The 27997-nt window shown below is 35.9% G+C and overlaps 1 protein-coding gene across 18 annotated transcripts in view; it reads left to right on the forward strand.

The window, feature by feature from the left end:
• The window catches only part of PIKFYVE (phosphoinositide kinase, FYVE-type zinc finger containing), a 90160-nt gene that overhangs the window by 22214 nt on the left and 39949 nt on the right, over window positions 1–27997 (forward strand). For 12 of the 18 annotated variants that reach the window (XM_017546729.2, XM_017546734.2, XM_017546739.2 and 9 more), the window contains 9 exons: window positions 1858–1947; window positions 11572–11710; window positions 13497–13654; window positions 14873–14984; window positions 16468–16615; window positions 17145–17312; window positions 24480–24539; window positions 26547–26676; window positions 27488–27668. In XM_017546729.2, the coding sequence (XP_017402218.1) occupies window positions 1858–1947; window positions 11572–11710; window positions 13497–13654; window positions 14873–14984; window positions 16468–16615; window positions 17145–17312; window positions 24480–24539; window positions 26547–26676; window positions 27488–27668 (1186 nt within the window). Of the gene's footprint in view, window positions 1–1857; window positions 1948–11571; window positions 11711–13496; window positions 13655–14872; window positions 14985–16467; window positions 16616–17144; window positions 17840–24479; window positions 24540–26546; window positions 26677–27487; window positions 27669–27997 lie in introns of those variants that run through there. The other 6 variants (XM_017546735.2, XM_017546737.2, XM_017546732.2 and 3 more) reach the window with 5 other exon arrangements.

Genomic DNA, 27997 nt, shown 5'->3' on the forward strand with positions numbered 1-27997 from the left:
CCTTGCTCTGTCACTCAGGCTGGAGTGAAGTCACTGCAGCCTGGAAACCCTAGACTTGAACACTCTTTCTGGCTCAGCTTCCTGAGTAGCTAGAACTGCAGGTGCATGCCACTCTGCTTGGCTAATTTTTTTTTTTTTAAAGATTTTTTTTTAGAGACAGGGTGTTGCCATGTTGACCAGGCTGGTCTTGAACTCCTGATCTCAAGTAATCCTCTCACCTCAGCCTCCCAAAGTGCTGAGATTATAGGCATGAGCCAGTGCACCTGGCCTCTGAGTATTTTCTTTAGCTGAATTATTTTGTTAAGCATAATACTAAATCTGGCCATTTCAAAGAGCTTATAGTTTTGACTAACATCTCTCTGATAGGTTAGTTTCTCAGTTACCCCTTAAAGAGATTGATAAATTAGTATGTAATGAACTTAAGCAAAGTAAAAAATGGATTAATTACAGCTGCGTTCAATATGTATGAATCTCAGGGAGAAAGTGGAATAGAAAAGAAAATCGTCTAATCATGTAACCAGCAAAATTTAATTTATATAAAATTTAAAAATACACAAAACTAGTACACTGTCTAGGGACACAAATGTGGTAAAACTTAAAGAAAAGAAAGACAGTGGTATGAAATTTATAGCAGTGGTTTCACTGAGGGCAGAGAAAGGAAGGGATTAGGACTCGGTAGGGGAATTTCCCAGTCAGTGGTAGTGTTCTTTTCTTAAATTAGTTTTTATTTATTTATTTTGAGATGGAGTCTCTCTGTTGCCCAGGCTGGAGTGCAGTATCGATCTTAGCTCACTGCATCCTCCGCCTCCAGGGTTCAAGCGATTCTTGTGCCTCAGCCTCCTGAGTAGCTGGGATTATAGTTGTGTGCTACCATGCCTGGCTAAGTTTTGTATTTTCAGTAGAGATGGGTTTCGCCATGTTGGCCAGGCTGGTCTTGAATTCCTGGCCTCCAGTAATTTGCCAGCCTCACAAAGTGCTGGCACTTTGTGTTGGCATGAGCCACCATGCCCAGCCTTTTCTTACATTGCTTGTTGGGTACTTTGGTGTTTATGGCATTGTGATTCTTTATACTTTACATATATTTTATAAATTTTAAAAATTGATTCTGTATTATAAACATTGATTCTACAAATTAGAGATTTTTTTAAATTTTTGCTTCCTTTTGTTAGTAATGCCTTTTAGTTGTGACTGGCCCTGTTGTAATTGGCAGACGTGATTTAACAAAACAAATCAGGTAGGAAAGCTTCCTGAGAGATGTACAATAGATGTCAAAGGTAGAATAATAGTTAAGTTTTAGGTTCTGTGCTAATTGCTTAATGTTCATTCTCTTTTAGTCAGCATATCTCTGTGGTAGGCACTGTTTTCTCCTTTTGGCAGATGTGGATGCTGAGGTTTAGAGAGATTAAGTAATGAACTCAAGGTCACACAGCTAGTAAGAGGTAGAGCCTGCACTTGGACCTAGGTTTGTCTGACTCTATGATGCTATTCTAGGGGGTTATGGGGACTGAGAATAAAATATTTGAACTCAGATTTCCCTCCAAAATCACTTATCATCTTGTGTTTATAATGTGAGAAGTTTCATAAGTCAACCATCCAACTAATTTTATTTACATTCCATGTACTTAGAAACATTTAAAAATTGTCATTTTGGCATTTTGTATTCTTAAAAAAAAGGCCATGCACTGCAAAAACTGTTATTCATACCATTTACACCCTAATTAAAGGAAGAACCAAAATGACCCATAATCTCATTATTGCAGGGAAAAAGCTTTAATCTGCTTTTAATGCTAAAGCGCCTCACTGAAGTTTCCTCTTACTGTTCTGAATTATTTCAGTATTTTCCTATTTTCTTTATAGTTTGATTCATCCAGATTCCTCAAATACTCCTCTTTCAACAAGACTTGTATCTGTGCAAGAGGATGCTGGGAAATCTCCTGCTCGAAATAGGTAAACTGACAAATGAAAACAGTATTCTCTGATGTTTATTTCTTTTCATGCTAATAAGAACAAATGGATTAAAAGGGTGGGATTGATTGTCATATACTTTCTTAGCTCTAAAAGCTGAATTAAACTAGTGTTTTCTTTTTGGTATTCAGCTCTTGTTTCCATTCTCTCAGTGACTCTTGGCAATATTCTCCACTGACTTTTGAATTTGGAACCTACACCATCCTTTCTCTTCTAGTTAAATAAGATATGAAGGATGTGAGGGAATGAGCCATGTGGACATTTTGTGGAGGAGGACATTTTCTGGGAGAAAATACACCTGGCAAGGAATAACAAGGAATCCTATGGTAATGGAGTAGAGCAGTCTTAGAGTTAATCCTAAGGACCCTGTCATTTACTCTGAGTGAGATGGGAAGCTGTTGGAGAGTTTTACATTTTTTATTGTTAATTTTTAATTGCTTTGAAAAAATGTCAAATTTGCAGAAAAGTTGCAAGGACAGAAAAATGTATCTTCATCTATTCTTCATTAAGATTTGCTAATTTATATTTTGCCCTTTTGCTTTCTAGTTTTTTCTTTTTAAAATATTTATTTTATTATTTTTTAATAAATTATAGAGATGGGGTTTCACTTTGTTGTTCAGGATAGTCTTCAACTTCCGACCTCAAGCGATTCTCCCACCTCGTACTCCCAAAGTGCTGGGATTGTAGGCATGAGCCACCGCACCTGGCCATCTTTCTTTACGTTGTGTATACATATATGCATATTTTCTGAACCATTTCAGAGTAAGTTGCAGACATCATTATCCTTTATATTTTCTTAGTTCATAAAGTTTATTTTTTATAGCAGTTTTAAGGTTCATAGAAAAAATTAGCAGAAAGTACAGAGTTCCCTTATAGCCCCTGTCTCCATGACCGTCAGTGTCCTCCACCAGAGTGGCATATTTATTGTAATCAACGAACCTACTTTGACACATCATTATCATCCAAAAGTCCATAGTTAACATTAGAGTTCACTGTTGGTGTTGAATATTCTATGGGTTTGGGCAAATGTATAATAACATGCATGCATCATTGTTGTATTCCACAGAATAGGTTCTCTGCCCAAAAAGTCTACTGGGCTTCCTCCTATTTATCCCTTCCTCTCCCCAACCCATACAATCTTTAATCTTTTTACTGTCTCTATAGTTTTACTTTTCCCAGAATGACTTATAGTTGAAATTATACAGTGTGTAGACTTTTCAGATTGGCTTCTTTCACCTACTAATAAGCATTTAAGTTTTCTCCATGTCTTTTCATAGCTTGATAGCTCTTTTCTTTTTAGTGATGAATAATATCCCGTTGCCTAGATTTGTCATAGTTTATGTATCTACTCACTTACTAAAGGACATCTCCATTGCTTTAAGTTTTATCAGTTATGAGCAAGGCTGTTATGACATCTGAGTATAGGTTTTTTTGTGGATATAATTTTCAGTTTATATAGATAAATACCAAGGAGCATGATTGCTGAGTCCTGTGGTAAGATTATGTTTAATTTTGTAAGACACTGCTAGACTTTCTTCCAAAGTGATTTTACTATTTTGCATTCCTACAGCAATGCATTAGAGTTCCTGTTGTTTTACGTCCTCGTCGCATTTGGTGTTGTCAGTTTTGGATTTTGGCAGTTTTAATGAGTGTGTTGTATTATCTCATGTGATTTGATTTTTCTGTATTAATCTTGTATCCTGCCACCTTATTATAATCACTTATTAATTTCAGGAGTTTATTAGTTCTTTTGGATTTTCTGTATAAACAATCTTATCATGTGTGAACAAAGTTTTGTTTCTTCCTTCCCAGTCAGTGTACCTTTTATTTTCTTTTCCTGGCTTATTTCATTAGCTAAGACTTCTAGTCCAGTGTTGGAAAGGAGAGTGAGAGGGTACATCCTTTCCTTGTTCCTGATCTTAGTGGGAAAGCTTTGAGTTTTCTCACCATTAAATATGCGATTAGCTGTATGTTGTTTTTTGTAGATATTCTTTACCAAGTTGGGAAATTTCCTCTATTTCTAGTTTACTGAGAGTTTTTATAATGAAGGAGTCTTGGATTTTGTCAAATGCTTTTTCTATATCAATGATATGATTATGTAATTATTATTCTGTAACTGATTGATGTGATGAGTTATATTACTTGATTTTTGAATGTTGAGCCAGCCTTGCATACCTATAATAAATCCTACTTGGTCGTGGTGTATACAGTTTTTTATACATTGTTGGATTGGATTTGTTACTGTTTTGTTGAGGATAATAGGCTGTGGTTTCCTTTTCTTGTCATGTCTTTGTCTGGTTCTGGTATGAGGGAAATCCTGGCCTCATTGACTGAATTAGAAAGTATTCCCTCAGATTCTATTTTCAGAAAAATTTTGTAGAGAATTGACATATTTCTTTCTTAAATGTTTGGTAGAATTCAGTGAATGAATTTGGGCCTGGTGCTTTCTATTTTGGAAGGTTACTAATTACTGATTCAATGTCTTTAAGAGAAATAGGACTATTTTGATTTTCATTTCTGTTATTAGTACTTTGGGTTTTCCCTTTTTTTTCTTAGCCTAGCTGGAGACTTACTGATTTTATTGATCTTTTCAAAGAACTGGCTTTGTTGATTCTCTCTGTTGATTCCCGTTCTCAGTTTCATTGACTTCTGCTCTAATCTTTATTATTATTTTTCCTGTGTTCACTTTGGATTTAATATGCTTTTTAACCTCTTTGTTCCCTAAGGTGGAAACTTAGATGATTGATTTTAGATCTTTTTCTTTTTTTTTTATTTTTGAGATGGGGGTTCACTATGTTGGCCAGGCTGGTCTTGAACTCCTGACCTCGTGATCCACCTGCCTCAGCCTTCCAAAGTGCTGGGATTACAGGTGTGAGCCACCTCGCCTGGCTTTAGATCTTTTTCTTAAATGTATGCACTTGGTGCTATGAATTTCCTGCTAAGCAATGCTTTCATTGACCCTTTCCACAAATTTAGATAGGTTGTATTTTTAATTTTCATTTAGTTAAAAATATTTAAACATTTTTCTTGATATTCTTCTTTGACTCATTTTTATTTTTTACAAGTGTGGTGTTTCCTCTCCAAGGATTTTGGGATTTTGTAGCTGTCTTTCTGTTGATTATTTCTAGTTTGATTCAGTTTTGGTTGTTGAAGGCAGATATTGTATGTTTTCTACTCTTTTAAATTTGTTATGCTGTGTTTTATGGCCCAGAATGTGGTCTGTTTCGGTGAATGTTCCATGTGACTTGAGAAGAATGAGTATTCTGTTGTTGGATCAAGCGGTCTATAAGATGTTCGGTATATCCACCTGATTGATGGTGTTGTTGAGTTCAGCTCTGTTGTTACTGATTTTCTCTCTGCTGGAGATGTGTCCGTTTCTGATAGAGGGGTTAAAGTCTCCAGCCATACTAATGGATTCATCTGTTTCTCCTGTAGTTCTGTCAGTTTTTGCCTCATATATTTTGGTACTCTATTGTTAGGAGCATACATATCAAGGATTGTTATATCTTTTGGGATCTTGATTTCTTTATCATTAGGTAATGTCCCTCTTTATCTTTGATAACTTTCCTTGCTCTGAAGTCTGTCTGAAAATTAATATAGTTACTTCTGCTCTTTTTTTTTTTAAATAACTGTTAACGTGGTGTATCTTTTTCCGTCTACTTACTTTTTTTTCACGTATCCTCTTTGGATTTCATTTAAAATTTTAAAAATTAATTTTTAAAATTTACACATAATTGTACATATTTATGGGATAAATAGTGACATTTTGACCATTCACTTATTTTTTAATATGTATATGTCTTTGTATTTAAATTGGATTTCTTGTATAATGTATTTTTGGATCTTGTTTTTTGATCCATTCTATCTCTGTCTTTTAGTTGGTGTATTTAGACTATTGACATTTAAGGTGATTACTGATGTAGTTAGATTCATATCTGCCATATTTATTACTGTTTTCTACTTGTTGCCCTTGTTCTTTCCTTCCTGTTTTTGTCTTCCACACCTTTTCCACCTTTATATTTTTAATTGAGCATTTTAAATTATTCTATTTTCTCTTTTTAAAAGCATATCAGTTGTATTCTTCTTACTTTTTTAGTGATTACCCTAGAGTTTGCAATAACTTACAGTTAATCCACATTTACTTTCAAATAATACTATACTACTTCCCAATTTTTCCCTCCTATTTGTTGTATCATTGCCATTCATTTCACTTACATATAAGCATGCATACATATGTAATTGAATACATTGTTGCTTTTATTATTTTGAACAAATAGTTATCTGTCACATCAACTAAGAGTAAGAAAAAGAAAAGTTTTTGCTTTATTTCTTCTTTGATACGTTTCGTTGTGTATTAATAGATATAAGTTTCTGACCTATATCATATTCCTTCTCTCTGAAGAAATTCTTTTCAGCATTTTTTGACATGCAGGTCTACTGGCAAAAAATTCCCTCAGTTTTTATTTGTCTGACAAAGTCTTTGCTTCTCCTTCACTTTTGACGGGTATCATCAGGGTACAGAATTCTAGGTTAGTCGCTTTTTTCTTACAACACCTTAAATATTTCACATCATTCTTTCTGCTTGCATGGTTTCTGAGGAGGAGTCAGATGTATTTATTATCTTTGATCCTCTATAGCTAAGTTTAAAATTTTTTTTCTTTAAATAGAGATGGGGTCTTGCTGTGTTGCCCAGGCTGGTCTCAAACTCCTAGCCTCAAGCGCTGTCTTCTTGCCTTGGCCTCCCAAAGTGTGGGGCTTACAGGTCTGAGCCACCATGCTTGGCCTCTAAGGTGGTTTTTTTCAAGACGTTTTTCTTTATTTTTGATTGTCTACAGTTTGAATACACATAGTTTTGCCTAACTGTAGTTTTTTCGCATTTATCCACACTCATGTTCTTTGAGCTTCCTGTACTTGTGGCATGGTAATTGACATTAATCTGGGGGGATATTCTCAGTCATTATGGTTTCAAATATTGCTTGTGTTCCTTTCTCTCTTCTTTTTTTGGTATTCCCATTACATTTATATCATACCTTTTGTAGATGTCCCACAGTTCTTGGATATTGTTTGTTAACCTACCTCTTCCTGGGTAGGTTAACTCTGATATAACTCCAGTAGATTAGGCTCTGGTAAAATAGTTTTTCCTTAGGGCAGGACTTGTTATGAAGAACAGAATGCTCTGATATATTTTAAAATTGTTTATTTTCTCCCACTGTCGGAAGCCGGAAGCTGGCAGGAATTTTTCTCTGACATTCATGTGAGGACATGGTAGATCTGAAAGTGAAACTCCCAGAAGCATCCCCAGTACCCCCATGGCTGGGTTTACCTAGAATTTGTATCTCTGGTTTGTTTACAGTGAGCCTCGAGGAGTTTGTCAATTTGAGTCTAGGTTTTCCTGGTTCCCATGGAGGTTTCTGCTCCAGTGAGTTGTGATTCTCTCTATCTGCTTGTCTGCCTCTGCAGTATTTGGGACAGCATTTGCTTTGTGACCTCACTTTTCTGATGGAGCTAAGAAAATTTGATGATTTTTCTGTTTGCTCAGGTTCTAGTTGTTGGGATGGAGTGAAGATCCTCACATGCTAGACCAGAAATGGAAAGTCTTATTTTTTACTTTTGAGTACTTAAGTGTTTTTCCTTGGAACAATCCTGTTCTCTTACGTAGCAAATTTAGGAAATTGTAACAGTGGTAAATTTCTGTTATCCCCATACTGTAGGTATTCTGATTTTGCCAGTTGCCTTAATAGTGTCCTTTGTACCAATTTTCCCCCAATCTGTGATCCAGTTGAGAATCATACATTGAATTTAGTCATGTGTCTTGGTTTTCTTTACTCTGTAACAGTATCTTAGTCTTTCTTTGTGAAGAGGGAAGACCAGTTGTTTAGTAAAATGCCCATCAATTTAAATTTGTCAAAAGCTTCCTATGATTAGATTTAGGCTGTGCAGTTTTGGAGCAGAAATACTATGTGAGTGCTACATCCTTCTTAATCTGTTATGTTATAAAGGACACAATACAAGTTTATCCCATTGATGGTGTTGACTTGATCTCTTGCATGTTGTGTTTCTCCACTGTAGTTACTATTGTATCCTTTGTAATTAGTAAGTAATATGTGTGGGAGATACTTTGAAAGTGCATAAATACTCTCTATCTTACTAATCTTTCAGTCAATAGTTTTAGCATTCACTTATGATACTTGTTGAAATGCATTGTTATTATATTTGCAAAATCCGTCATTGCTTCTACATTTATTAGCTGACATTTTACTCTGTAAAAGTTTCCCTTGTTGCAGACTTTTGGGTGAAGTGTGGAAGGATGACATGACCTGATATATGTATAATACACACACACACACACACACACACACACACACACACATTTTTTAAAGACAGAGTCTTGCCGTGCTGCTCAGGCTGGAGTGCAGTGGCATGATTTCAGCTCACTGCAACCTCCACCTCCCGGGTTCAAGAGCTTCTTGTGCCTTATCCTCCCGAGTAGCTGGAATTATAGGTGCCTGCCACCATGCCCAGCTAATTTTTGCATTTTTAGTAGAGACAGGGTCTCCCCATGTTGGCCAGGCTGGTCTTGAACTCCTGACCTCAGGTGATTCACTCGCCCCAACCTCACAGAGTGCTGGGATTACAGGTGTGAGCCACCATGCCCAGCTGAAATAGACAAATTCTAAATATATTTTGATTGTAGAGCAAATAGGATTTGCTAATCACCTGGATGTAGGCTTCAACAGAAAGATATCAAAGATGACTCAGGTCTTTGGCCTGAGTAGTTGAAGGGGTGGAATTGCCAACTGGGAGGAACAGTTTGGTTTTAGACACGTTGAATTTGAGATATCTTGTAGGCATCCAAGTGAAAGGTCAAATAGTTGGTTTATGAGTCCAGGATTTAGGAGAGGGGTACAGGCTAGAGATATAAACTTGGATGTTGTCATCATGGTATTTCAAGCTATGGACTTGGATGGAGATCAAGAGAATGAGTGTGAAAAGGGAGGAAATAAAGACTAAGGACTGAGATTGGAGAAATCAAAAGAAACCAGAAAGGGAGACAGAGGGAGAGGCCAGTGAGGTAACAGGAAAACCAGGAGGGTATTTATCTTATTAGTCAAGTGGAGAAAGTTTTTCAAAGAAGGGAAGCTATGTGGCTGATATGTTAAGTAAGATGAGGAGTGAAAACTGACTATTGGATTTAATGACAACATTGGTAATCTTAATTTTTTTTTTTTTTTTTTTTTATAGGGAGTCTTGCTCTGTTGCCTAGGCTAGAGTGCAGTGGCACGATCTTGGCTCACTGCAACCTCCACCTCCTGGGTTCAAGCAATTCTCTTGCCTCAGTAGCTGCGATTACAGGCACGTGCCACCATGCCCAGCTAATTTTTGTATTTTTAGTAGAGACGGAGTTTTACCATGTTGGCCAGGCTGGTCTCGAATCCCTGACCTTGTGATCCTCCCACCTCAGCCTCCCAAAGTGCTGGGATTACAGGCGTGAGCCACTGTGCCCGGCGGACATTGGTAATCTTGATAGGCAGTTTCAGTGGGTTGTTTGGGGTTCAAGAGATAATGGAAGAATTACTGGAGATAGGAGTTTTGCTGTAAAGTAGAGGGAAATGCAGAAGAGGGATGTGGAGTCAAGAGATGGCTTTTTAAAAAGATAGGGAAAATTATAGCATTCTGTTGGCATGTTTAGAAGTTTAGGGATAACTGTGCTAATTCACAGTATATCTCCCTATGTTTTGAATTAATGCTAAGATTGATGTAAGTCTTAGGAAACATGTAATTTAGTCAATGAATGCTGTCTCTAAATATAATTTTAATCAGTATTCTTGCTACTAGCCTACTTCTTAAAGCTTTTGACAGCAAAATTGACTAATTTTCTTTTATTCTTGTTGCCACTATATTAGAATATGTACAGGGATAGTTAGAATGATAGAGAAGTAGAATGTATGGATAGTGCACCCACTGGAGAAGAGATTAAAATTAATTAAGACATTATAGCAAGATTTCACTGAAAGACTAGGCCAATAAATAAATAATTGATTATTAAAAAAAGTTGCTTATTGGCCAGGCGTGGTGGCTCATATCTGTAATCCCAGCACTTTGGGAGGCCAAGGTGGGCGGATCACAAGGTCAGGAGATCAAGACCATCCTGGCTAACACAGTGAAACCCCATCTCTGCTAAAAATACAAAAAAATTAGCCTGGTGTGGTGGCACGTGCTTATACTCCCAGCTACTCGGGAGGCTGAGGCAGGAGAGTCGCTTGAATCCAGGAGACGGAGGTTGCAGTGAGCCAAGATTGCGCCACTGCCCTCCAACCTGGGTGGCAGAAAGAGACTGTCTCAAAAAAAAAAAATTGCTTATTGACTATTTGATATCAGTGTTTTGCTATTAACTGACACTTTGCTAAACCTGCGAATAATTTAAATTATTTAAAAAATATTTTATCTTCATACAGGGAAATCTTGGTTTTCAATTGACACCTAATTGCAGGTGGCAGCCCTGAAACATATTAGTTGAGTTTAGGTTTTAAACATATTAGTCCAGCTACTTTAGATAGATTAATCTCTTATTCTTGATATATTTATCTGTAAAATAGAGCTAGCAATACATATTAATAGGATGCTGTGAAGATTAAATTTGGGAAGTACAGATTCTGCTGTAATGGAGTTATATAGTTTAATACATCATAGGTATTTTTGACTTTTATCCTTTACGTGGAAGCTAAAATTGGGTTTAATTTTTTCTAGATAGAAGTTAACTAAATTTTTAGTTACTTTTTCTTTTAAATGAATTAAAGCTTGTTTGATGCTGTTGGTATTACACTTCTAAGTCATTTGTTTGGTAACTTTGCCAAGAGTCAGAATTAAGGATATGTATGAATACTGATATTATGAGAAAAACACATTTCTTGTATTTTTTTTTTACTGACAAAATAATGTAATAATATTTGAGGATAGTATTTTAAATATAGGTCTACTAGTGAGAAGAAAATAATTCTTTTTTGGGGAATAACACTTTGCTTATTTGGCCTTCAAAATTAGTGTTCCTTTCATCAGATTGATTGCATTGCAGATAATTCAACTATGAAAACCTTACTTCATGGGCTATGCAAAAACAGGAAGCAGGCTAGATTTGGCCTGTGGGCCATAGTTTCCTGACCCTGATCTGGAAGATTATTTTGCATTTAGTTGTCATTCTTTATATTTGTCAGTTAAAAAAAAGTCCACTAACTTGCAGCATTTTAACAAGAAGACTTTGTATCTATTCCTTTTGAAATATTACTGATATATGAGCTATATAATTGTTTTCCTGTAATTTTTCCATAACTACTTCCTTTTAAACTTATTTCCAAGTAATTTTATACACACAATTTTAGAATTGCAAAATATAGACTTACATAGAATTGCAAATATCGTACAGAGTTTCTGGGTATCCTTTACCAAATTTCTTTCAATGATAACATAATGCATAACCATCATAATTACTTTTAAAAGTACCCTTAACATTGGTAAATAAATATTTATTTAAAAATAAATTTTCTCTGTAATTTTATTTATTGAAGAAGAATTTACACCTGTGATTTCACTTTTTGTTTTTATTTCCAGATCAGCCAGCATTACTAACCTGTCACTGGATAGATCTGGTTCTCCTATGGTACCTACATATGAGACATCTGTCAGTCCCCAGGCTAACCGAACATATGTTAGGACAGAGACCACTGAAGATGAACGCAAAATTCTTCTGGTACTGGTCCAGTATCTTTGACGCATTGCTGGTTTTGAGCATAGAGAGTGTTTATGTGACGGAATCTTTTTTTAATTTTTGAGACAGAGTCTCACTGTGTCCCCCAGCCTGGGGTGCAGTGGTGTGATCTTGGCTCACTGTAACCTCTGCCTGCTGGATTCAAGCGATTCTGGTGCCTCAGTCTCCCAGGTAGCTAGGATTACAGGCACATGCCACCACACTTGGCTAATTTTTTGTATTTTTAGTAGAGATGTGGTTTCACTATGTTGGTAAGGCTGATCTGACCTCAAGTGATCTGCCCCTCTCAGCTTCCCAGAGTGCTGGAATTATAGGCGTGAGTCACTGCACCTGGACTGTCACTGAGTCTTTTAAAAAAGGTATATAAATGAAATAGCATATCAGTTAAACAGAAGTGATTAGCTTCAGTTTTACTGGGATTACCTGAGTGATAGGTCAAGTATTCTTTATTCATTGCATTAATTTTCTTTACCCCTTTTATCTGGTAAAATCAGAATTCAATTGCCTACATAAAAAGAGAGCTTAACTCTTAGGTTCCATATTGCTATTTAAGCTTTGAAGCATGTTTGTTATACACATGTAGCACTTTTCAGACATTTAATACTATATGTGAAATAATAATTATTGAATTTATCTGTGCATAAAATACTGTGTTCAATTCTAAGAGTGACTCAGAGAAATGGAAGATATAGCTGTGTCCTCAAGCTTATAATTCAAAAGTAGAAATAAGAGCCAGGTATGGTGGCATGCACTTATAGTCCCAGCTACTTGGGAGGCTAGAGCGAGAGGCCAGGGGGTTGAGGCTGTAGGGTGCTGTGATCATGCCTTTGAATAGCTACTGCACTCCAACCTGGGCAACATAGCAAGACCTTGTCTCTAAGACAACAGACAAACCAGCAAACCCACAAAAGGTAAAAATAAGATTAGTAGGAAGAGGCTTAAGAGTGGAAGTAGTAATACTTTAATAATAAAAGAGTATCAAATAAATAATATGACTGTATGTCATATAAGAATTCAAAAAATAGAAAGCTCATTACTAATGAGGGAATCAGGAAAAGGCTTAAACTGAAGGGCTTGAACTGGACCTTGAGTGATGGAATAGTTTTGGATAGGCAGTGAGAATGGCGAATCTTATTTGAAGGTGTGAAGAAAGATACAGAGATGATAATAAACATGGCATTTTCCATGGCCAGAAGTAGGATTTTTTAATTGGGAGAGAGTTTAAGTAGGAGTCAGGGGGCAATGAGAAAGGAAAGTTATTTGGGACTACCTGATGGAAGGCAGTGAATTCTAAACTTAGAGGTTTAGATTTGAACCTGTAGTTGCTGAGGAACATTCAGAATTTTTTTGAGCAGGGAGTATACAAAAGCTAACCTGGCAGTTGGGTACATGGTGAGAATCTGGTGGAGTTTCAGCCTCTAGGAACAGTTAACCTTAGGTTAGTGTGATTGACTGTTGTCTCCCTCTGCCTTGCCCTATCTTCAAAGAAGAATACATAAGTAGGAGATTGATAATATGTGCCATTGACTGAAAAAAGAAGTATTTGGAATAGTTGGTTTTCAAGAGAAAAAGTCATATTTGGAATTAGATGAGCCGAGTTCAAGCTGTTCCCACGTATGTGTCATTTGTATTAAGTCATGTGAGTTAGCTACTATAAAGAAATCCAAACTGGGTTTCTTTTTATGAGTCTAAAAATCACAGGAAAACATCTGAAAAGGTATATAGCATTTTTCTGAACAGTAACTACTTTCTGTTAATGTGATTGCAGGACAGTGTTCAGTTAAAAGAACTGTGGAAGAAAATCTGCCATCACAGCAGTGGAATGGAGTTTCAGGATCACCGCTACTGGTTGAGAACGCATCCAAACTGCATTGTAGGAAAGGAATTAGTCAACTGGCTAATCCGAAATGGGCACATTGCCACAAGGTATTCTGATCTTAGAAAGAGGTTTCAATATTATTTATTTATTTTGAATGAGGAAACATTTGAAGATAATAAGAGTTACAGATTTCTTTTTAGAGTTAGGATGCTGTTTGTTTTTTGTAATTAATGGTTTAGGTTGCTGATTAGTTAACTCTCCTCCAATCTGAGTTTTAACCAATAGAGAACAGATGCAAGGAGTACAAGGAGCCAAATAGGATCATAATTTACCTTATTAAAAGCAGAAGAACTCTACTAAAGGAGGATTGGAGAATGTAGCTGGGACCTAAGGCCAAAGAATTCCCCTGCTACTGTTTGCTAATCTAGACATTGTAACCGGTGTTGAGTATTGGATCCATAAGCTATGCCTGTCAGGTCCTAGCTTGCCTGCCTCATAAATCATTTATAAAAAGAGTAACAGGTCATGCTTTTCAAATAAACGTATCCCCTAGCTTTTACTATTTTCTCAGATTAGCTACTCCTCCACTCATGGGAAGAAAAAGGTATGTAAAAAAGTAGAGAGAGAAATAACTTTAAGCAGCGAAGCCCTGGTTGTAATTTTGGCTATATATATTTTTTAACTTTGTGCTTTTAGTCAAGTTATTCAATTTCTCTGAGATTTCTGCAACATGAGGAAAATTCTGTGGTCCTGTGAAGAAACTGAAGGGATGAAGTAATATTGGCTGAAGTGCTTTATAAATTGTGAAATGCCATATAATGTAATGTGTCTTTAAGTGTCTATTTCATGTATATATATATATATATATACACACACACACACACACACTATATATATATATATATACATGTAGATAGGTATATACATATATACACACACACATATTTTATGCCTGTATCTCTAATATTTGGTATTGTCTTATTAAAATGAAGCTCCTTGAAGGTAGGAGCTTTTCTCAACATTGTTTATTCTGTTAAGTGCATGGATGGAACGCTCAGTCAGTGCTTGCTGTTATTAAAATTAGGTTTTGTTAGATCTTGCCTTACCAGTAGTTTCTTCTCCTTTACTATAGTACCTGGAAGAATCTTTTAATTTGCTTTAAGTCTTCTCTTGTTTTATCCTTTACTTATTCTAAGTCTCTCTTGTTTTATCCTTTACTTATCCAAGGGCCATTGGAAAATCTAACTCTGATTAGAACTTATCTGGTATTTATAAAACTATTCTGACTGGCTTTTAAAACTTCATTTTTGTGGGTCTTGATTTAGGGCACAAGCTATAGCAATTGGACAAGCAATGGTTGATGGACGTTGGCTGGATTGTGTTAGCCATCATGACCAGCTTTTCAGAGATGAGTATGCGCTGTATAGACCACTGCAGGTACTTTTCAGTGTTTACTGCCCATTAGAATGTAGCAAGCTTATTTTATAGTCTTTCTTCATCAGTGAGAATAAAGAGTACTTTACTTGAAGATAATTTTTCTAACATTTTTTTCTGTTGTTTGAGTAAAGCGAAAACATTTTTTACATGATAGGCAGCAATGATGAAAATGCTGCCATTAGAATCAAACATTTTATTGTTTACTTTAAATTTGATCAGACAATAAAAAGGAAAAAAGAATCAAACACTTTATTCATTTGGTGTGGTAGTTCTTAAATTTGTCTTTATGGTATTATAAGTTGCTTATCATTTAACTTTAATGGTTTTCAGTTTTATTATGCCTATGTTTTTAGAACTGAGAGTATAAAAAAATGAAAAATTTTATGACATCTATTGAAATAGTTTTGACTCTAGCACTATTGTATAACAATGGTATACTGATGAATATATATATTTTTATTCTACTTCTAGGGAAGTAGAAATCATTTAAAAATAGAACTTTAAAGAAAAGATACACTTTTACTCTTGGTTTATGTAATTTGATATATATAATATATAGGTTATATATATACACACATATGTAGACATATCTACACACACACACGCACACACACACACACGTGCATTGCTGACCCTTGAGAGTTAGGGATACTGACCTCCTGCATAGTTGAAAATTCATAGATAATGTTTGACTTCCCCAAAACTTAACTGCTAATAGCTTACTGTTGACTGGGATCTTTATCGATAACAGGCAATTAATACATATTTTGTATGTTGTATGTATTATATACTATATTCTTACAATAAAGTAAGCTAGAGAAACATGTTATGAAGAAAATCATAAGGAAGAGAAACTATATTTACTCTTTAGTAGGTGGAAATGGATCATCACGAGGTCTTCATCCTCGTTTCATGTTGAGTAGGCTGAGGAGGAGGGAGGAAAAGAAGAGATTGCTTTTGCTGTCTCAGGGGTGGCAAAGACAGAAGAAAATCTATGTATAAGTAGAGCCATGCAGTTTAAACCCTTGTTCAGGGGTCAACTGTGTAATGTTTAGTAACACCTTTGTGAACTAAAATTGGGAAGTCAGTGGTTAGAAGAGACAAATGGCTCCAAAGACTGCTGTAGTGATTAAAAGTTACTTTCCAAGATGTGTTCTGGATAGAGTTGCCCCAGAGTTAAAATAAATTCTTAGCTATCTTCACTCTCAGGACTAAGGCATGAAATGAAGCACTATAAAATCTGTATCAAAAAAGCTTTGTTTTTAATTTACTACCTAAGCCCTCTAGCTAATGAAAATTACAATTTTAAAATGTGGAATCGTCAATATGGTTTACAACTTAGTTTTTGTTTATTTATATATAAATATATAAATTCTATTGTTAGGTGGTAGAAATATTGGACTTCAATTTATTTGTAGTGTGACAGCCTCAACATTGTTGCCATTGAGGGCCAATTGCTTGGATCCTGTCTTCATCTTTTCAGAGTACAGAATTTTCTGAGACACCTTCTCCAGACAGCGACTCGGTGAACTCCGTGGAAGGACATTCTGAGCCATCGTGGTTTAAAGACATAAAGTTTGATGACAGTGACACAGAACAGATAGCTGAGGAAGGTGACGATAATTTGGCTAGTGAGTTTGATTTTCTAACATTTTAGTTTTGATGGGTCATTACTGTGTATGTATGATAAAATGATTATCTTGTTTGTTGAAATAATTCTGCTTTATGATTTATGGCTCCAACTAAATGGAAACATCTGACAGCAGTCCTTGTCTTAGATACAGTATTTTCTTAAACCAACTTGTTTAGGCTGACATTTCTAGATTTTACCGTAGTCTGTAGTTTGCAGCAGCTTAAAAATAACTGAACTAATAATATGGCAGCAGACAACTTTCTCATCTCTTCACTATGATATCAGACTTTCTCTCTGCAGAACCTCCAATATATTTCTTCATTTTAAAAATTGATTTAATATTTAACTTGTTCAAATTTTTATTAAGTCTACACAGAAGTACATGAAAATACTGTATCCATTTTGGTATTGCACATTGGGCTTGTATATTAAAAAAACATTTTTCTCCTTTCCTCCAATACCCTGATAAAACCCATTTTTACTCCCCTCCTCTCCCTATATTTCTTTCCCCTTCCCAACACTAAAAGATTCTGCCAGTCCTAGCAAGCGCACATCAGTCAGCAGTTTCCAGTCCACAGTGGACAGTGACTCAGCCGCTTCTATCAGCCTGAACGTGGAGCTGGACAACGTGAACTTCCATATCAAGAAGCCCTCCAAGTACCCACATGTGCCCCCTCACCCTGCTGACCAAAAAGGTAGGAGGTAGTCACCATCTGGAATCCAAACACAGGCTGGACAGCTGGGCCATAGGATCTCATGCCAGCCTGTCCTTCTGGCTTCCTCTGTCCCATATGGCTAAGGGGATTTGGTGTGGGTTTTGTTCTACCCTTTCTCATTTCTCCCACACCTCCTTCCCATACCTTTTTTGGTTGATTCCTTTTATTTCTTGTTTTCTCCCTCAGCACCACCATGCCCAGTTTAAAGCTTGTAGTCTTTAAAAGGAACTACATCTTACTGCTCTTCCCATAATGTGCAACTTCCAAGGTGGCATTTCTTTGCATTTATAACATGGATGTTCTGCTCTATTCTTTTCTCTTTCTTCATTTAACATTTTAAAGCCTATTTGCCTTTGCTGTTACCTAGTAACATAATATTTCACTAAAGCCATTAAGATGCTTGAACTAGATTGGGGAAAAATCATTCACATATTCCAAAATATCTCCATAATAATTCATAATGCTTAAGTATATTCTATATTTATTAAAATAATTTCTTCTCTAATTAATATAAGATGAATTTATTATTTTTAGCATCTTATTTGATGCTTTAGTCTACTGGCTCAAAAATAATAGTGACCATATTTAAAATACATTTGGTGTAAAAGGAGAAAGAAGGTAAACACTACCAAAATCTAACATAGCGGCACATAAGAAAATGCCTGTTTTTAAAATGGATGATGAGGTTTACTCTACTGGATATAATTAGAAGCAAATTTAAGTTATAGTCCTATCGTGGAATTGTGTAAAAGTGAATAAATAAAAAATACATGAGTGAATAAATAATTGTGGGATTTTGTTATGTTGTAATAACTGAAAAATTATTATGATAAAGATGAAGCACTTTATTCCATGATTTTACCTGGAGTTTGTATTTTAAACATATAACTGTCTAAAGTTGAATTATCTCCTTACTTAGATCTGAAATGCTTGCCTAAGTTTTGCACACTCTATTTTGAGCCTAAAAATATAATCAGGAAACAGAAGCTTTTGAACTAAATAAACATTTATACTGAAATGATTTGATACAAGTTTATATTTCTCCAACAAATTTCTCATAATTGTCACTATTAGCCATTATCAAGATGTGGTAAAATGGCACTTAAGAGTTATAGTAATAAAAAGATATATGTTTTTTTAAAATAAGAAATTTAGAGAGGGTGTGGTAAATGAGGAGACTTGACTAGCATTGAACATGAGTAAGACAGACATCTTTATGGATATCCTCAAAACAGAAGTTGGAAAAATGATGGAGAATATTTGGGTGAGTATGAAAGGATGGAAAGCAGATAGGACAATTGTGTGAGAATTAACTATAGATGGTAGTCACATGGAGGCTATTATGAAGGTTTTGAATATAAACTTACAGATATGGGTCACGGGCACACAGATGATGAATATCTATTCTCTGGACACACCTGTTGGCAATTGCATTTTGCCGTAAGCAGAATGTGAAGTATACTTTTGACTTGCTGATGATTTCACCTTTTGAAATGTTAAAGAAGTTTTGAAAATCTTGAAGAAAGTGACCTGTCATCATAGAATTTGTAATAGCGAAGGATAGACTGCTGAGCACAGTCAGATACTTACTTTTGAAAACCTAACTTGAGAACATTCAGAGTCAAATGGAACAGGAGGCTCCAAAAATGACATTGTTTTGGTATGACTCCAGATTGTATCTCCAAGGAAATTGACAGGAGAAGCGCCTGCAGACGACACAAATATGACTCCTTTGGAACCTCCCTGATCTCAATCCTTTTTTTTTTAAAGAGAGAACCTGGCTGTGTTGCTCTGGCCAGAGTGCAATGGCACAATCTCGGCTCACAGCAACCTCCACCTCCTGGGTTCAAGTGATTCTCCTACCTCAGCCTCCCAAGTAGCTGGGATTACAGGTGCGCACCACCATGCCCAGCTAATTTTTTTGTATTTTTAGTAAAGATGGGATTTTACCATGTTGGCCAGGCTGGTTTTGAACTCCTGACCTCAAGTGCTCCACCTGCCTTGGCATCCCAAAGTGCTGGGATTATAGGCATGAGCCACTGCATCTGGCTCTTAATCTTTTGAAAAAATTGTCTATGAAAGCTATAAGTGGCAACTTCATAGGAGAATGAACCTGAAAGAGGGGCCAGCACTTTTAAGAAAAATGACAGGATACTAGAAGCCCAGCTCGCACTGAAGTTTGGAGAAAATACCAAGGATATCTGAGAAAAATTTAAAGTTTGGTAGAAAGAAAAACTAGGCCAGTTACTTGGGAAAGTTTATATAATATTGATTGATGACTTAAAAAAGGCTTTTTTTTTTTTTCCTCTCCACTCTTTAGATTAATCTTATCAGGAAAGAATATACATGGTTAAGAGGAAAGTAAAGTCCAGGATAATGAAGAGATTAGAGAATTAGTGAATTTTTAAAGTAAGTCTATTGCTAGGTTTAGGCAAACTATATGCCGGGTTATTGAAAGACTTTTGATGTGGGATCATGGAGCCAGAGTTTGTTATCTTTGAAGAGTTTCAAAGAGTTGGAGAGAGTCTAGATTACTATAGTGATAGATGCATTAATGTTTTTTTTGGAAAAGATGGGTCCTTGATGTGACATTGGAAGCTGGCAAAATGTAGAGCAGTGTAGTGAACAGAATGTACTGTGGTATTTAGAAAAGTGGTTGGTGGTGATTAGGCACCAGCATTGGTTAACCAAAATAAATCATTCCAAAACAGCCCCATTTCCTTTTTTTATGGTGATACAAGATTAATAAATCAGAAGACTATGATAGATACTATCTTCGTTGATGTTAATAAGACATTTAATGATCTCTTAATAGCTTTGTAGGCAAAGAGGACAATTTCGTACTTGAAGTATGTTAAAAGTGGCAAAGGCAGTGGTCATATTTGTTTAAAGCATAGGCTTGAGAGTCAGCTTTACTTTTAAATTATAAATTGACAAACTATAATTGTATATATTTATGGGATATAAAAAGATGTTACAATTTATATATAAAATATGGAAGGATTAAGGAATAAGGATTTGAAATGATGGATATGTTTATTAAACCAAACTAATGCACATATTCGTCATTTCAAATCCTTTTTGTTGGGGCAGGCGCAGTGGCTCACACCTATAATCCTAGCGCTTCGGGTGGCTGAGGCACGTGGATTGCTTGAGTCTAGGAGTTTGAGACCAGTTTGGGCAATGTGGCAAAACCCCATCTGTGCAAAAAATGCAAAAAAATTATCCGGATGTGGTAGTGTGCTCCTGTGGTCCCAGCTATTTGGGAAGCTGAGGTGGAAAAATTGTTTGAGCTTAGCAGATTGAGGCTGCAGTGAGCCATGATTTTGTCACTGCAGTCCAGTCTGGGTGACAGAATGAGACTTTATCTCAAAAAAAAAAAAAAAAAAAAATCCTTATTATTCTTAGTGATGAGAACCTTTGAAATTTACTCTTAGCAATTTTGAAATATTACAATACACTATTAACTATAGTCATCATGGTGTACAGTATGTCTCAAAAACTTATTCCCCCTGTCTGAATGAAACTTTTTACCCTTTGACCAGCCTCTCCCCATTCCCTTCACTCCCTCAACCTCTGGTAACCACCCTTCTACTTAGTATGAGCTTTCAATATGAAACACACAGAGTGTAGTGTGTTTGGTGAATGTAAGAACTTAATGATAACTACTAGTATTAACATATGGATCTGTAGCTTGCTTTACAAAATATTGAAAGGATAATTAATAATTTGATGTCAGCAGGAAGGGGTTGCTTCTAGGTTGTGTTATGGGGATTTGACTCTATTAAGTTCACCACTTTTTTTGGGTCAGCACTTTTAATGTTTTTTTAGATCCACAAATAATTAAAATCTGGAGAGAGTAGCTAGTGTGTTGGATAGCAGAATTGACTTTTTTGTTTTTTTTTTTTGAGTTGGAGTTTCGCTCTTGTTAGCCAGGCTGGCATGCAATGGCGCGATCTCGGCTCACCGCAACCTCTGCCTCCTGGGTTCAGGCAATTCTCCTGCCTCAGCCTCCTGAGTAGCTGGGATTACAGGCACGCGCCACCATGCCCAGCTGATTTTTTTGTATTTTTAGTAGAGACGGGGTTTCACCATGTTGACCATGGTCTCGATCTCTTGACCTCGTGATCCACCCGCCTTGGCCTCCCAAAGTGCTGGGATTACAGGCGTGAGCCACTGTGCCCGGCAGAATTGACATTTAAAGATCTTTATTTTCTGAGGCAATAGATTGAGACTAACAAGATGAAAGTTAACACAGTTAAACATAAAATAATGTGATTAGGCTTAAAACGTTTACTATTAGTACTTTGGAGAAAGCCACTCAATAATTTGTGTGATGAAGATCTATCTAAATTTTAGTTATTTGCAAATTTATTAGTGTGATGTGCTACCTCCCTCCCCCCACACCCCCCAGGGCAATCATAGATTTCATTAGTGGCCATATAATGTCTAGAATGAGGACCCAATTTAAAGTTTTGTGTTCAGTTCTGATTTATGAATAGAACTGGGTTGTCAGGATCCTAAGACATCTGAAAACCATGCTAAGGAAAGTTGGATGATTTAAAATGGAGAAAAGAAGGCTTGGTGTTGCCTTTAGGTATCTGAAGAGTAGCTGAAAGAAATTATATTTATTTGCGTATGGCTGAAGGAAGAAGTAGACTCAGTAGTTAAGAGTAGTGAACTTTTGCCACTGTGCATGGGAAGTGTCCAGGTTGTGTCTGAATGTCCACCTGTCATGGTTATTGAGGACTGATGCCCACATCAGGTGATGAGTTACATAGACTTGGGAACTTCTAAGTTTTCTTTCAATTCTAAATCTCTGAAATGAAATATCTAGATCTAGAATTAAAGAGAAATTATAATCCGTTAGCCTACTTACTGAGAATATTATAGAGGTGGTTCTAGCATTAGGAAGAAGATAATTATTAAATTGAACTTTTAGGTCATTTGCAGCCTTATACTTTGAAGACTTTATAAATCTCTTAATAAATGTAGCTGGCTTTCATAGTTCTTCCTTAGTTTTTAGCATACTAACAGGAGTTACTATTTTTACACTTTTTCTTGTGAAGTTGAAATGTTGTAATTTGCTCAGTGTTATAGTCAAGATGAACATGGATTATCAGAAAATAGAGATTTCCAGAGAGACTGGTAGTTATGTGAAAGAATAATAGAATTCTTCTGCTTCTGGTTTTCATTCCATTTATATAAATACTAATGGGAATGTTTTTTATCTTTACACTGAAATAGCAGGTAGTACTTATTAAATATTTTCTTATGGATTGTCCTATATTGTTTAAGGCTGAGGAAAAATGGATTTATAAATTGATTGGAATGTTTGTGCTTTTAAAAAACTGTTTATGCTTTCTATCCTACGTGAGAAAACCCTGTTTTCAAAAGCTTATAAAACTGGCTTGATTAATTTTTCATTATTGGTCTTGGAGAGTTGTACGATTAAAATATATTGTATTATGTGTTTCAAGCAGGATTCTGAACTATTCTTGGAAAGTTAGCAAGTAGAACCTAGAGAAGAAGGTGAAAATCATGGCTTCCACAAACATCTAGATGTAGTTTTCCATGTATAGGAAAACGTGGGATAGAGGAGCAAGTTAAAAACACCATGAGAAAACAATTGACTATACGCAGAATGTGGGACATTCCACAGAACATTTGGTCTGGGCTCTTTTAAAATTCATTTTATGAAAAGGAAAAAAGTCTGCTCTAGATTAAAAGAGAATGAAGAGATACAGGAACCCAATGCCATGTGTGAACTTTATTGCATCAAGGCTTGAGAAAAAAACCGTTGATTAAAAACATTTTGGGGACAGTTGGATAAATTTGAGTATGGGCCAATTCTGTGCTATTAAGACACTGTGAATTTTCTCAAATATGTAAATAATATTGTGGCTATAGAGAAAAATACCCTTATTTTTGTGGGAGTTGTGCTGTTGTACTAGTGGTAAAGTGTCATGATGTGTGTAACTTTGAATGATTGGGGACGAAGAAAAATATACATATATGGCAGATCCTTAACAATTGTTGAACTCAGGTGGACGGTGTACAGCATTTTCTGTAGGTTTGAATCCACCATTTCTGGAGTCTCATACAGATATGATTAAGCTTTAGTGTGAGAGGCTGGTAAAGAACAATACATTAATTGAACTAACAGGATTTGGTGTTACTTCTGTGAGGGAAGAGTAGAAATAAAGTATAACATCTATCTTGTCCACATACTTGATTTTATTGTATTTGGCATGGTGCACTTGAACTTTCTAAATAAAATATTTTCTTTATTTCCTGGTTGGAAGGTTGGCTTACAAACATGGTAACCTTTAAAGCCAGTTGTTTATAAATGAACTTGGAGAAAATTTTGTGGAGAACCTTTACCTTTAAAGGAGTTAACATACATTCTGTTTTAATTTGCATAGTGGAAAGAACCCCTTTGAGCTATGCTTGGTCACAGACCTAGAGAAAGTTCATGGGGAAGTAAAGAGTAAGTTTCACTTGTAAGAAAAATATTTAATATAGTAAAAGCATTCAGAGTGTGTTCAGTTAATATCTAGCAAAAATTTGACAGTGTTTGGTAGAAGTTTTGAAAAACAAAAACATTTGGGACTAATACAAATACTGATGAGTTTTATCTTTATTCCTGCCAATGTCACTTTTGTATTAATTTGTTTTATGGCTTATATTCTCAAATTTTTAAAAAGTTTATATTGTTTTATCAGGTGGGTTCTCTAAACTCCTTTGTGCATAGGCAAAGTGATTATTTGTTAAATCATTGAGTTATACATGAAAAAAACTGTCATCTTTTATGATAGTCATACAAGTATCTGAAGATCTTAATTTTCATAAACTGGTTGGTTTTGGTAAGAGAAGAACGTTTCTGTAACTGACATTTGAATTAAGAATTGTTTCATGGCTCTATTGCGTTATTAATGCAAGTCTGCTTAAGTTTAGTATGAAGTGTGTAGAGCAAGCATAAAAAGGCATTTTGACCTAAAGCTTTCTTGAATTTCCCAGGCAGTGATGGGTTTAGTGTGAGTAATGTTTCGTGTGTGGGTGTATTCTGTATATAATTACACTGACATATTATAGTCATATGTCTCTCCTTTCCTTCCTCCTCTCTGTTGTCTCCCTGGTATGCAGAGTATTTGATTTCTGACACTGGAGGACAACAGCTCTCAATAAGCGATGCTTTCATCAAAGGTAATTTTGTAAAAAGCTGTATGTGGAATGGTGTCTTTTTTGTTCATGAGGATATAGTTAGGGCTTAGCATGTTGATTGGCACAGATAAGGTGCTGAAAATGTATTTGATTATGGTAGTATTGTGGGAACACAGTTTTTTAATATGTATAATGATTTGAGAATGATTGAGAATGTTGAGAACCAAGAACGTAAACTTGGACTTGGTTTGTGAGAAGGTGATCTCTTCTGTGAAAAGTAATTGGTTTAAAAACTTTTAAGTATAATTTTTACTTAATTCTTTGAAAGACATGGTTTACACTTTCCTGTATTGTGAATATAATATTAAGTATTGATATACCATATCATCAAGGATTGTCAAATTTGTCAGAAAGCCCACAGGCAGATCTCATCCAGTTAAGGATGCTGCTTGCCTTGTGGAGTGAGGAAGAGAAGTAGGCAGTAGAGGATAAAGAACTAACTCTGCTGATAAATTTCTTTTGGACACAAAAGGAGAATAGAAAAGTATTAGCCGTCTCCTATTCCTTCCCTACTTAGCTTAGCTTCCTAGAGTAAAGACATTCTTAATTGGTCCACAATACTCCGCTGGTTAGGCCTCAGATAATGGGAGAAAAGTTCCCTTCCTTCTTGGCTTCCAGGGTTTCAGATCAAAGAGGGAAGGCAAGGCAAGCAAGTACAAGGAGGCCACTGCAGCTTATCTGATAGCTTGGCAGTGCTTCTAAATTCACCTCCACGCATCTGGTTCAGCAAGAAGTTTAGAGTGGCCCTTTATGTAATTGAAATGCACAGTTCTTGTACTTCACATGTCATGGACATATACTTTACTATGTTGTCTGGTTGGCTGTTTGGTGGAAGTTTTTTTGTTTGTTTTGCTTTTAAGAAGGGAGAGGTTAGAGAATTTTTGTAAGCATTTCCCACTTCTTTCCACTTATTTGGTCACATTATTCAACAGTTATTTAGTGAACGCCTTTTTTTTTGTTAAGCATTTATTATTTAATACTTTTTTGTCTCGATTCATTTTCATTAATCCTTTTTAAAAGATTTTCAAAAATTCTACGTAAATGTTATTTATGTTTTATATTTATTTGTTTGAGTCTGTTTTGCTAAAATTTTGTTTGGAAACCTCTGTGCCAATATTGAGAGAGAAACACTGTTGAGGATTGTCTGAATAATAGACTTTATACACTGTCATCTGTCGCTTTGGGAGTCTGAGCTGAGCTTCTTTTTTTGAAAATTCATCACCCACACTATCATGTGTTCTTCTGCCGGCATTTAGAGTTCTATTGAATGCAGTTCTCAGTTTGTGATTTTTTTTTTTTTTTTTGAGTTGGCGTCTCAAAGCTGGAATACAGCGGGGCATTCTCGGTTCACTGCAACCTCTGCCACCCAGGTTCAAGCTATTCTCCTGCCTAAGCTTCCCTTGTAGCTGGGATTACAGGCATGTGCTACCATGCCCAGCTAATTTTTGTGTTTTTAGTGGAGATAGGGTTTCACCATGTTGGCCAAGCTGGTCTTGAACTCCTGACCTCAGGTGATCCACCGACCTCGGCCTCCCAAAGTACTGGGATTACAGTCGTGAGCCACCGTGCCAGGCCCAGTTTGTGATTTTAAAGGGAAAATTAACACCTTCCTTTTAAAAAATTAAATAAAAGGAGAAGCAAAAGTTTCATTTTATTTTCTTTTCAGCAAATAGTAACTGTGCTTATAATTATTGTCTTGAGAGTCTTTGTTATGTACATTTGATTTTCATAGTTCTGTTTCTGATTTTGGCTGTTACCAGTTACTGCTGTTTTTATTTTTTGCATTTCTGTATTTTTAGTGTATTATGTAATTGTATGTATTTTCTTATGCATTTTATTTATATGTTTATTATGTGTTCTTGCCTTTTTACAGCAATAATTTATGTTGGCTAACTTAAAGCATTTATAAAGAGAAATTTCTAACTACATGAGTAGATGGTATAAAACATGACAATGAAGTAATAACTTCTTATTTTATATTGTACTTAGAATCCTTATTTAATCGTCGAGTAGAGGAAAAATCCAAAGAGCTGCCTTTCACACCTTTGGGCTGGCATCATAACAACCTGGAGCTCCTGAGGGAGGAGAATGGGGAGAAACAAGCCATGGAGAGGTTGCTGTAAGGCAATGAAATTTTTAATTTTAATTTTTCATGTTTATTATCTTCAATGACTTCAAATTTTTAATTTTAATTTTTCATGTTTATTATCTTCAATGACTTGATAAGCATGATGCGTCATTCCTCTTAAAAAGGGAGGTCTTTTTCTTTTTCCTTATAAAGTGATAAATACTTAGATTACTTAGGAAATGAAGCCTATTTTGACTTGTGAGTAAATTCCTTATAAAACCAAGAGCCCTAGCCGGAGCAGTGACCCATGCCTGTAATGGGAGCACTTTGGGAGGTGGAGGCGGGAGGAACACGAGTTTAGGAGTTCGAGACCAACCTGGCCAATGTGGTGAAACTCTCTCTACTGAAAATACAAATATTAGCCGGGCATGGTGATGTGCACCTGTAATCCCAGCTACTCGGGAGGCTGAGGCAGGAGAATTGCTTGAATCCAAGAGGTGGAGGTTGCAGTGAGCTGAGATCGTGCCACTGCATTCCAGCCTAGGTGACAGAGCAAGACTTCATCTCAGAAAAAACAAACAAAAACCAAGAGCCCCAAACTGTGCCTGTCTGTCCCCATTTTACATGTTAAAGTTGCATTACAGTCAATTACAGGCGACTTCTTACTTGAAAATGCTCAGATTTCATTTATATGCAAAATCCTTAAGGTCCAAATATAATGAAAGAATGAAATTGATCTAGAAAAATCTTACTGTGAGCCATAATTGAAATGTTTATTTATTTGTGGACTGCTCTTTTTATCATCAGAATTATTGTCTCTGGCAATATTAACTATGCAAACTTCTTTCTTATATTTTTGTAGTTCAGCTAATCATAATCACATGATGGCACTACTCCAGCAGTTGCTCCATAGTGATTCACTGTCATCCTCTTGGAGGGACATCATTGTGTCATTGGTCTGCCAGGTTGTTCAGACAGTCCGACCTGATGTGAAGAACCAGGATGATGACATGGATATCCGTCAGTTTGTCCACATCAAAAAAGTGAGATCTGCTGATGTTTTACTAATGCTAGGAACTTATGAAGCAGGACTGATTGTAATTTTTCTCTTCATGGTAATCTAAAAAGAGTCATTACCCTGAGGGTGCTGGGTGAGGAGTCGGAGGTTTTGGTGTCTGCTTTGTTTGTTAGCAGTGCACTCAGGAGTCATGGAAGCCATTTATAGGAAGTGAGAGGTGAATGGAAAGGATGCCTTATATGGGAGATGAATTGGGAACCCAAACAAATATAGGTTCTTCCTTTCTTGCTTCCTCTTCTTGACACGTCAGTTATGAGAAAACCTATTCTCACAGATTATAATCACTGTTCTGAT

Source organism: Cebus imitator, unplaced genomic scaffold, assembly GCF_001604975.1.
Source record: "Cebus imitator isolate Cc_AM_T3 unplaced genomic scaffold, Cebus_imitator-1.0 Scaffold191, whole genome shotgun sequence".
Classification (NCBI taxonomy): Eukaryota; Metazoa; Chordata; class Mammalia; order Primates; family Cebidae; genus Cebus; species Cebus imitator.